General features: G+C 44.4%; 1 protein-coding gene across 1 annotated transcript; it reads right to left on the bottom strand.

Moving 5' to 3' along the window:
• Positions 1-3,292: 3,292 nt before the first annotated feature.
• On the bottom strand, positions 3,293-11,673 carry PPP1R26 (protein phosphatase 1 regulatory subunit 26). The gene is made up of 3 exons (XM_073315010.1): positions 11,515-11,673; positions 10,203-10,340; positions 3,293-7,229 (listed from the first exon to the last, which is right to left on the bottom strand). The coding sequence occupies exon 3, from the start codon at positions 7,187-7,189 to the stop codon at positions 3,374-3,376; it is 3,816 nt and encodes a 1,271-aa protein (XP_073171111.1). The 5' UTR covers positions 7,190-7,229; positions 10,203-10,340; positions 11,515-11,673; the 3' UTR covers positions 3,293-3,373.
• Between the last annotated feature and the right edge of the window lie 369 nt (positions 11,674-12,042).

The raw sequence follows: 12,042 nt of genomic DNA, 5'->3' as shown, positions 1-12,042 counted from the left end.
GGGGAAGAAGTTTGAAAAATTCAGGAGAAGCATCAAAGCAATCTAGGGGGATATCCGTAAGGCACACATTGTGACAGAAACATCAGGGAAGACTGGCTGAGTCACATACCAAAATGCAACCTCAGGCCACAATAGACAAGCTTCTGTGAAGTGCAGAATATCTTTAATCCCCAACCACCCTCCTCCCAGTACAGTCTCAAACCCCAGCCATCCACACCCCAGTGTAAGCAGGAAAACTTTCACTTCCTTCTCTCCCAGTGCAGGCAGATAACCACCCTCACTGCCTCCAAACCTCAGCACTGGCCCTGGGAGCTGTAAGGAGTGTATGCTGGTCCTGGATACTGGAGAAGTGGTGCTGGGTAAGAGTGAGTGCTGATCCTGGAAGGTGGGGGTTGGTGGTGCCCAAGTATCTCAGTGAAGTCTCTACAAATGCTTTCTGCCTCCAATCCCACTATCTCCTGCTGACCTCTGCCTACCTCCCAAGAGAGCAAAAACAATGCTCCTGCAAAGCAGTCTTCAGAAGCTGCTACGGCAAGCTGAGGAAAGATCCCCCTCCTTGTCCACAAGCTTAGGGGAAGAAAGGTGCCTACTATTACTTCTCTTGCAGCCCTGGAGCATCCGGCAACCCAGCTCTGAATGCAATTGGGAGCCATTAGAACTTCTAGATCTACAGACCCCTTTTTTCACATCACTCATGAAATTCTCCAAACTACATTCTTGTCACACTTCCTCCTGTAAGCTTTGTAGGTTCTCCTCTCGCTTTCTTTATTGTTACTAGGAATATCTGCATAAAACCCAGACCTTTTAAAATCTGTTCCTGCTTCTTCCCACTGGAAACCTTCTTCTGTCATAGCCACAGAATTATGATTTCAGATAAGATGTGTACAGAAGTGGGAGGAGACAATAAGCAGCAGGAACAGATGAGCCTCTGGTCTTGCTCCCAGTTAAGTCAATGGGAGTTTTGCCATGGTCTTCAAGGGAAGCAGAAGTAAGTCTTTTTTTCATCCAGCTGACCTACTCACAAGAACTGCTGGCAGCAGTTCTTGACAACTTTGCATTTAAAAAATGGACAGGGAAAGAAAGATTTCATTTTCAATCAGTCTTTCTACTCAGGATGTTGATACAAACCACTTGAAATCTTGCTGGTTTCATGGTTCATGATCAGAACCCAATTTATTAAATGTTATAAACTTATGAATTCACACCATTTCTTATATACAAATCAAGTTTTTCAATTTTTAAAAAAGTGCTCTTTAAAAATTAGATTAGTATAAAGCACAAGTTACAAGAAACTGCATCTTAATTGAAAGTGAATTAGTACATCAAGAAAGGTTTCAACCACACACACATCAATTGGGGCATGAGACACTTTTAAAACCTTAACGTTGGTTTACTGAAATTTTAACTAAGGAAACACTTAGCCTTGTTTATATAGACAGGGTATATAGTGCTTTCGTCATTAAAATTAATTACAGCTTAATCTTATTAAAGCAATATATTTGGAAAACTGCTATTTTAAAATACCAACTTGCATCCCAATTTCAAACTAAAGACCCCAGGCCTGCAATCAGACTCAGGCAGGCAGAACCTTATGCCTGTGCAGACTGATTGCAGGTTTGGGGGCTTAGAATAAATCTTTTTTTCCAGGTGTACTATTACTAAATTAAAATTTTTAGTGACCTGATGTAAATATTTAATCTAAAAATCAAATGTGGTCAGGCAATAAGATGCCAGACGACCACAACTGAAATATTTTTAAGTTTAACTGCACAACAGTATAAAGCACACAAAAGATGTCTAGACATAAAGGTCATTGTTTCTTTTTTATAACAACATTACTAGTACTACACTATTCTATGCTACAGCCTGCCAATTCTCTGCAAGATCAGAGCATATAGGGGGATGAAATGCAATACTGCATGCATTCTTGACTGCTTTTGCTCTATTCTGGGAAATTAAGGCCAGCCTCAGGCAGGCTGTTGAAATAAGAAATAGATGGGTGGTAAATAGAGATTTGGAAGAGGTTAGCCATTTAAAAAGACCAGATTATTACAGAAATGCTAAATAAAACTGCTGATACAAAAGATACAGACTGACTTGAAGGGGTTCACTACACACAAACTGAAACAACTAAATTAGTTTTAATTCACATATTTTAGTTATTTCAGTGCAAGTCTATGCATGGGGATGCTCTTATTCCAACATCAGTGTCCCGTTTAAAAAAAACCTGATTTTTACTCTGGATGGAATGTGGGTGGGAGGGGTGAATGGAGTAGAGACACTGAAAATACCCTAGGATCTCACTCAAACAAAGATTTGCCCGCCAAAAATTTTAAGGAAGTATTTATTGTAGCAAGCCTAAGTTTGCTCTATTGCACAAAACAGTAGAAAGGGATCAAATTTTTGCAGAGATGCATCTTATAGAAACCATTGTTAAATACTAGACACAAGACACTCCAATGCAACATAAAGTTAATTTTGAAGAACAAAACGCATCACGTAATTGTAGGGCATCAAAATGAGATTAAAGAACGCCTCTGGAATTATTTTGGCCTCGGATACTTCAGCAACATGTAGATCTAGAGCAATCCACTGCAGAAATGTTGTTCGAATGAACATACAGAAGCAAAAAGCCACTTTGCAATTGTGCTTCGAAGCACCTGCTTACAGGAGGCTACCAGGATGTTCAGAAGATAAAAAGGACTCAGCAGTCCCAGAGTTGAAGCAGGAAGCCCTTAAAAGGCAGCTCCACACCATGTTCCTGAACTTGCAACTGAATCTATAGGGACAGACTCCTGACTTCAGTGGGCCTGTGTTAGTTATAGTAGTCCAGCAGAGCAGTTCTAATTTCAAGATGGGGACCCAAGTGGAAAATGGCTATATGAGGCTGTTCTAAAATAGTTCCAATTCCATGAAATGTCAGAGAACGTGCTTCACTATCTATAGTATTCCTAATCAACTGCTGTTGTTTTCTAAGATCTCTTAGCAACTGGCCAATACATTATGGACACAAATGGGTTCAATTCCAATATATGTATGTTTCGATGCACCATATAATTGAAAGCATATTTAGCCATGCTGTCTTCTTATCTATGACAATTACATGTCAAATACAGCATCCTGTAGTAATGCATGCCCTAAAAATCATTATAAAAATATTTCCTTAAAACACTTTAAATAATTTACAAAATTCTACAAAAAAATTTAAACATTTATCCATGATACACCTGTTAAATAGGATTTTTCACATTAGCGTACACATGATATATATCAGTATCTTCCATCTTCTTCCTTTTACTCTCAAGTTTTATCAAGATATTTACAATGATAGGTATTTTCTAAAAAGACTGAACGTTGTTATAAAAAAAAGTACTTACAAATCTGACACCTCGCTTTTCACCAGGGAACTTGTGCATTCCTCTACAGCTATGTCACTAAATTCTGCAGAACTTCTGTCTAAAGCTTCCTGAACATGGTCCTCTTTACAATCAGCTTCTCTACTTTGCTGGGCTAACATTTTCCCTTCCAAAGTAGAGTTGGGTACATTAATTTCTTCCTGCCTGCTGCTGTCTTGCTGGCTCTCTCCTTCCTCTTCCTTAGTGTACGTGTTTTGGCTCTCAAAAATAAATGTTCCTACACTAACTTGGTCCTCATCTACTGCTGCCATGATGGGTTCCTGCAATGGGGGATCTGGATTTGAATCTGAGCTGCAATACATCTGCTTGTCTCCCAAACTGTTATCCTTTCTGTAATCATCTGCTTCAGTTTTAACATGCAAAGAAGCAGCCTCCAGTTGTTCACAGGTTTCTGCTATATGAAGACTTGTCTCCTCTACTATGAGGCTCTGAGTAAAATTTGCTTCTTTTATTCCTGTCTTTCCCTCTCCACTAAGGTTCCCATTTTGCACCAAGGCTCCACTTTTCTGTTCAAGTGCACAAACATTCGGGAGAGTTATCTCAGTCCTTAATGTGTTGCTATGGGGAAGTGAAAGTTCTACATTTTGCCTTTTGTTTAAAAGCACAGATTTCTTTCTATCACGAGCATACTTTAGACCAGCTATAAATTTGCTGGAAATTTTTAACTGAAAGGTGCTATTTCTTTTGGAACTCGACTTAGCATTAAAGTAATTTTGCAATTTACACCCATCACCTTTGCTGTGTGGCAATGGAAGACTTTTCTGCTTAGGCTCTATAGTACCCTTTTTACTTAATGAATTTCCTTTTACAGATAAAGCACCAGCAGCTACACCTTTAGTCCACACTGTCCCTTGCTCAGCCTTCAACTCCAGAGTAGTATGGAGGTACACATTCTCTGCGTAGGATGCACCTTCCCCACTATCATGCATTATTGCACTTTCTCCTACAGTTCTCAGAGAGCTTTTCAGTTCATCTGTTTGCTGAGATACCTTTTTAGTTTTTTTACTCTGACCTGATAACATGTTAGTCTCATTTTTGATTAGCTGGTGCTTTGCTTTTCCTTTATTTGCACGTGGTTTGGTAACTCTCAATGAGTCAGCAGTTAAGTTAACCCTCCGTATTTCCATACTGCTTGCAGAGTCTTTAGCCTTTTCTGCCAAAAATTTCCTAATTTCTTGTTCGATGCTGTCATCACTATCCACAGAGCTGCTGTCATCTGTTGCTGAAGTAGCAGTCAAAGAACATCTTTTATTTTTAGCTGCCTCCAGGTTATTCTGGTTGCAAACTGGTTTAGGTTTACATTCTTTTTTAAACTGCAACGCAAACGGTAAGTCCTTTATGCTTTCTGATCTTCCCTTTGACAACCTGCCATTTACATTGTTCTGGGGGCTTCTAACTGCATTTTCCTTAGTATCTTTATATGACTTTGAGAGGCAGCTTTTTAGCAGAATAGGACTTTTGCATTTCCAGTCCTTTTGCTGGAGGCTACTGAGTTCATCCAAAAGCTGGGTTTCTGTGTCACCAAATCTGACTTTCTTCTTGCATTGGATTTTTTGGTCTTTGGACTTTTTCTTTAGTTTCCTCTTGGACCTTAAGAGGTCTTTGATAGCGCTATCAAGATCTTCATCGCTGTCCAGAGAACTGCTCTTGTCATCTGTACCATCTCTCTCTTGAGCCTGGACTGTATTTTTTATCAGTTCTCTTGTGTTACTCTGAACCTGCATCAAGCTGTTTGCGAAGTCTAAAGCTACATGCTTCTCAACAAGTCCAGTTAATTCTGTAGAGATCAGCTGCTGACTTGTTTCTTCGTTACCAGACCTTCCAGCTTCACAGGCTTTTCTATGACTGCTCAGGCCACTCCCATCTTGCAAAACTGGCATTTTGGCGCTATTACCATAACCCGCTTCAGTACACCCCCTCTCCATCCCTTCCGTTTTATTGTCTATGCTCTGTTTTGCTACTTTGCTTTCTCCTTTAAGTCTCCTTTTACGACTCAACGATAGATTTAAAGTTTTGGGGAGGGAAGGTTCAAGGCCACCAATTACACTGTTACGCTCAGAAGACAAAGGCCTTTGGACAGAGTAGGAGAGATTATCAGGTTTTGTTACAAGACTTTCTGACTGTGCCTTGAGAGCCAAAAAAGCCCTTATTTCTTGCTCTATGCTATCATCACTGTCCACAGGGCTGCTGTCACTTTCACAGTGGGAGGAAGGCATGCTTTGGGGATAGAAAAAAGGGTTTGCTGCAAATGATTTGTCCTCACCTCCCATTTGGGGTGGCATGATTGTTTTGGAAATGTCAAGGATGGCTTCCGCACACATCAGTTCTGCGGACGTGTCTGCCCTGCAAGAAGCCTGCAATGTGAGCTCGCATTTGGCAATTTTGTTTACTGGAGATGCACAACTTCTGCCTTTTCTCAATGGCTTAAACAGTTTGTTAAATTCATTGCCAGTGCCTTTTAATGGTGTAGATTTTGTACTAATCTCTCTCCTCTTGCGGCTTAAAGATTTTTTAGGGTCTTCTGCCAATGCACATTTTGTTGAACTAATTGTTAGGCTTGCAGAAATGTCTGCCACACCTTTTTGCAAGTCTGTTGTAGGATTCGCCTCTTTCTTGATTTTCTCCAGCTGATAAAGCTGAATGGCTTCTTCGATACCATCATCGCTACTTGAATCAGAGAAGTGTGTGCTTTCAATTATTTGTTCCCCTCCGGTTTTGCAGAAATTTCTCTTGCCTTCACCTTCTTTACTGTGCTCGACAACCCAAGGTTGGCTAATAGCAGTCATTTTAAAATGTGCATGGTTTGTTTTACTGAAATCACTAGGCTCTTCACTGATTTTAGACTTCAAACATTTAGATTGTACATTGGTCCTCCTTAGTTTGGACTGGTGCCTTAAGAGGAGTGCTTTGGATCCTTGCTTTAAAGTACTGCGATTTGCTTTGTTAGCTGATTCTTTGTTACATTTAAACATAGATTTCACTTGAGTTTCTCTCTGTTCTAGTTTTTTATCCTCCACAATTACACACTTATTAGTTTCTTGCTGTTTCTTTTCATTCAAGAACTGTACAATTTCAGCATGTATGCTCTGTTCAAAAGAGTCATCACTACTGATGCTCAGAGGTGAAGCAGACCGTAGCTTTTCACAAATTCCCAAGTGATCAGAAATGAAGCCTTCAGTTACCATTTCAGCTTTAAATTTCATAGGGAGTAGATTATTAGTCACCTTATTCTGTGAGAGTTCCCTTTTGACCCTCTTGTCTCCATCTATTCTATCTGAACACTCTGCATTGTTTGGCAATGGCTGGATACTCTTGCTTTTCTTTTTCAAGTACTCTTGAATGGCTTCCTCTATGTCTCGGTCAACAGAATCGTCACTATCAGAATCCAACAGGAGGGTCCCAAACTCTGAACTGTCTTCCACTTCTGTGCCATCAGAATCAGCAGGGCAACCACGCTTGGAATATTTAGTGTGCTGTTGTAGCATCCGGGTACTAGATGTAAGTCTGTTGCCCCTTTTTTCTCCCTTTCGTTTTTTCTGTGTAATACAATCATAATCATTGTTCATACCCAGGGAAGATTCTTGACTTTGCAGGTTATTTATGATCATCTGAACTTTTGCACTTACAGATGCTCTAGTAACATCCTCTTCAGATTCAGAGAAGCAAACAGGGTATCTACAACTCCTCGACTGTCCAAAGGACTCCCATTTTGTCTGCAGAGCTATCAAAGGAGAGGCATTCATAAGAAACATTCTAGCAGGCAATGAAGACATCCGCAAAAGAACAGTTTTTCAGGCTGGTCTCTCGTCCATCCTAAGGGAAAAGAAAAAACACTAATGACAGGTTTCAGAGTGACAGCCGTGTTAGTCTGTATTTGCAAAAAGAAAAGGAGTACTTGTGGCACCTTAGAGACTAACCAATTTATTTGAGCATAAGCTTTCGTGAGCTACAGCTCACCTCATTGGATGCATACTCTTATGCTCAAATAAATTGGTTAGTCTCTAAGGTGCCACAAGTACTCATATAATGTATATAAAATAAAATATATAAACACACCACTTAGACAGATTTGCATGTGATACAACTCATACGTTACTAATGTCCAGTAGTCTTGTTACATCAGCTATTCTCAGAAGTTGCTCCTAAATATAATTTAAATGGGAAATCTATTACTAGTACCATTTAAAGAGGAGATAAAACTGAGTTGCTGACCATTTGAGCTCATTAAAGGTCCCCTGGCACTCTGGCTCTAGCTATAGTCCAATCCAGGTAATTATACTCTGCCTACCTAAAACTCTTCCTGCACTTTGAACATAGTATTCTTTTACTCTAATTCTAATTGCTGTGGGCTGTAAAAAGTTGTCAAGGTGGGCTGTAGCTGCATTTTAGGGATGAGTAAAGAGGACCGTTTATATGGGGGTCCATCATTTTATTAATTCTATAAAGAGTTTGGGGACAAAAAAGAAAAAAAAATTAAGAAGGACTTTCAAACTGGAACAGACTTAGGGGGAAAACTGCAAAATATTCTACTAATGTCTGTTTGTATTTTCTGTCATCATTATTGTGTTTAAGTAATTTTCACCATCCATAACCAGGTTTCACTATTTGTTTGTGCGGTAAAATCATTTATGAATATATTTCCACTGAATGACTGCAACATTACACATTCAGCAATATGACTTCACTGCAGGATCAAGGCCCTTCTATAAATACAAATCTTCAATAGCCAGTAAAAGTGGTAAGAAGATTATGAATTATTCTTTATATTACAGTAGGGCCCACTCTCGTAAGTATTGTACAGCCACCCAGTGTAAAATAGACTTCATCCCCAAAGACCTTACAATCTTCCATGGGACTCCACAAGGACACAGGATTTTGACTGCAGGCATCAGTTTGCAGGATCAAGATCGAATTTTGCTTGCTCAATGCATACTCTTGTCAACCCCGTGTTCTGGCAAAACACTGCTGCAGGGGAGCCATTCCACAACTCTGACACGCAGTCACTCCCACAAACATGGTGGGTCTCAACCACTGCGTGGCATTGTACTGTATAGAAACTATAAAACCAAGCTTCTATCTTTGAATTTCTTCCAATCTAACTTTTCTCTAGACAGAGCATTCAGAAAGATTTTTTTTGCAACAATTTAATTTGTGGCAGTATATTTTCTTTAAGAATTATTATAGTTCTAGAATTTTTAAAACAAAGCATATTAACTTTTTCTTACCTCTCTCATGGTTTTGTTACAGACAAGTGGGTATTAAAAATGTGGGGGGAATGATGCTTGCTTGCTTACTTTTATCAGGCACTTGGAGCACCAAGAATGAAAAAAGCATTACAAGTATTCCTGTTCTTATTACAAATGTGCTACATATGGTTATTTTTGTCAAACCTGTTCTTTGACCTAGAGGCAGGGGTCAACTTTAACACCATTTAAAAAATAGCCTGGGTCATTGTTCAAATCCCATCAGTCTAGGCAGAGTCACCCCTGATCTGCCTTACGTGATTTCCCATCCCGGAAAGTCCAACGGAGCTAATGCTTCGCTGCTCCTTCATCCTTTGGCTCCCTGCCACAATGTTCTGGCATAAAACATTCTCACCCAAGCCTTTGGCTCTAGATATTGATTCTTGATTTTTCCCCTGTTATAATTAGTTTTAGAGCATTGCTCTTGTTGTATAATTTAATTTTTAAGGGTATTGATTAAGAATGTTCTTCAATTTGGTTGGTGCCCAGAGCAATCTGACACATGCCATTATAAATTATTTCTATAGTCAAGCAACAAAAAAAAAAAAAAAAAGTTAAGGATTTACCCCTAGTATGCACGTTCTAATAAAATACAAGTATCTTTGACCTTTCAAGTGTCAAGCAATTAGGAACCACAGGTAAACTGGTGACCTAGCTAGGTGGTGATTACTTAGTAGTAGCCTAGAAGACTTTACTTGTAATGTGTACTACAGTGAGGGTCACTGGTAGAGAATGTGGATGATTAAATAGTTTCCAAGTTTCCTGTAATACAATTTACAGTACACTTCATAAAAAACCTGGAGGCTTTCAAGCACTGGTGGTAAGTTAAACAATCATGTTATGAGAGAAATGAATTGAGAGAGACTCAGAACACTTGGGCTAGTTACCCCTGAGTAATGCATTCAATACATTTAAGCTTTGGGCTCTGTACACATTGCTATTTCTTCCCTATTAAACCTCTTTCTTTCCAGAATAGTGGATGTCTTCATTATCTGAACAACATGGGATTGTTGGCGTACTGAAAATTCACAGCTATCCACAGGGGATTGGGTTTAACTTTTGTGTCATGTTATCCACCCATAACTTCAGTGGGCCACTGCCAATCATTTAATAGAGGCTGACGGAACTTAACTGCACACCACTATATTAAAGCAATAGACTACCTATAATAACCACATTCAGCATCTGCATGGACAAAGGATCCCAAAGTACTTTACAGAGCACATACATAGCTATCACTTTCTCCAGCTATTGAAATGCAGCCACTTCTAAAAAGGTACATAGCAGCTATTTAATGCTAGACAGTAGTGTACCACAATAATTTAAGACAGCAAGACTGCACCCAAATACAAGCACAGAGATTTTAGGAGGTAAAATGAAGTTATCCAAGTGGAATTTAGCCACGACATTAAAGTTAGCATCCTGACTCTTGCTGGTTGGGCGTGGACCTGAAGAGGACACAGTTCTCTTCAGAGCTGTGCCACTGACTTGCCACACAACCTTCAGCAACTTGCTATAAATGGACACAGTGATAGCAACCCACCTCGGTAAAAGGATTTGAGAACAGCAGCTGAAGAGTCCGATCGCTGCAAAGTAGATGTCCCATGAACAGTGCCACGGTACCTTCAGTGCCCGAGAATGGCCAGGCACATTGAATTTCACCTTCCTGAAGGAGATGCCCCTATCAAGAGACATCAAAGCATCGGTCTTCCTCAGCCCCACCTCACGCGGGCCTCTGCCTTCACACCCCCCGGGACCCCAACCCAGAAACGCTCCCAACCAGCCCTTGGCTTCTCTGCTCAAACATCACTACCTCCACCCTCCTGGGCTGCAACTTCTAGTCCTTTCCAGAGACACCCTAGGCTGCCACACCGAGGGACCCCTCCCACCGGCCCAGCCTCAGAGATCTCAGCCTGTCGCCCCCAGAAAGCCCTCGACCCCAGCCCTGCACACCCCAGGGATCCCACCTCCAGGACCCCAGCCCTGCACAACGCAGGGACCCTGCCTTGTCACTCCCCGGGATCTTAGCATGTCACCGCTAGAGAGCCCCCCCCGGGGTGGCAGCCTGTCACCCCCTTAGCGAGCCCCTCCCGTATCCCAGCCTCCTACCCCCAAGGACCCCGATCCCAGGATCCCAGCCCTGCACACCCCAGGACCCCGCCTTGTCACCGCTAGAGAGCCCCCCCCCGGGGTGGCAGCCTGTCACCCCCTCAGCGAGCCCCCCCCGTATCCCAGCCCCCCCAAGGACCCCGATCCCAGGATCCCAGCCCTGCACACCCCAGGACCCCGCCTTGTCACCGCTAGAGAGCCCCCCCCGGGGTGGCAGCCTGTCACCCCCTCAGCGAGCCCCCCCCGTATCCCAGCCCCCCCAAGGACCCCGATCCCAGGATCCCAGCCCTGCACACCCCAGGACCCCGCCTTGTCACCGCTAGAGAGCCCCCCCCCCGGGGTGGCAGCCTGTCACCCCCTTAGCGAGCCCCTCCCGTATCCCAGCCCCCCCAAGGACCCCGATCCCAGGATCCCAGCCCTGCACACCCCAGGACCCCGCCTTGTCACCGCTAGAGAGCCCCCCCCCGGGGTGGCAGCCTGTCATCCCCTCAGCGAGCCCCCCCCCCGTATCCCAGCCCCCCCAAGGACCCCGATCCCAGGATCCCAGCCCCTCCCCCAGGAGCCCGGCCCCCCAACCGCCCCCGAGACCCCGGCCCCCCAACCGCCCTTGGCCTCGCGCCGGCCCCGGGCCTGGCCCCTCGGCTCCGCCTGGCAGCGGCTCCCGCCGCCCTGGGCCTGGCTGTTCCGCTGCCCGGCCGGGGCCTCGGCGGCTGCCGCGGCGCCTCCCCGCCGCGCTGGCCGCTCACCTGCCGCGGGGCCCCGGGCTGGGGGCGCTGGGGGAGCGGGGCGCGGCTCCCGCCTGCTCCGGCCGCTGCCCGCCGAGCTGGTGCAGGGGCGGGCGCCGGGCGGCGCTTCCTCCCCTGCCCCCGGGGAGCGGGGGGCATGCGCCGCAGGGCTCCGCCGGGGGAGGCGGCGGCCTGGCGGGCCGGAGCGGCGGGTAGGGGCCGGGACCGGGGCCGGGGCCCCCAGCTGGGGGGGCGGCGGCGGCGCAGGCAGGCGAGTGCGTTGCCCCAGCCCTGCCCACTCTGCCCCCGCCGAGGGTGCGCTGGGGCCGGGGTTGCAGATGGCGAATTGCTGGGGGGTCCCTGTTGTACATGAGGCTAAGGGTCCGGGGGGGGGGGACGGACCGTCTCCGTCTCCGTCTCTTTAATCTCTGCCCCCCTCCCTAGTCACCGGTTCCTAAACCTCCCAGCCCCCCCTGTGCCTGAACCCGGCAACGACTGCGGCATCCTTTGTTCGGGGCTGCGGGGAGCCGATTTTCAAGAGAGGCTCAG

Source organism: Lepidochelys kempii, chromosome 16 (genome assembly GCF_965140265.1).
Source record: "Lepidochelys kempii isolate rLepKem1 chromosome 16, rLepKem1.hap2, whole genome shotgun sequence".
NCBI lineage: Eukaryota > Metazoa > Chordata > Testudines > Cheloniidae > Lepidochelys > Lepidochelys kempii.
This window is presented reverse-complemented; position numbering and strand designations above follow the sequence as displayed.

Coding starts and splice junctions, on each gene's coding strand:
- PPP1R26 (XM_073315010.1), bottom strand. CDS start 7,189: ATGTCTTCATTGCCTGCTAGAATGTTTCTTATGAATGCCTCTCCTTTG.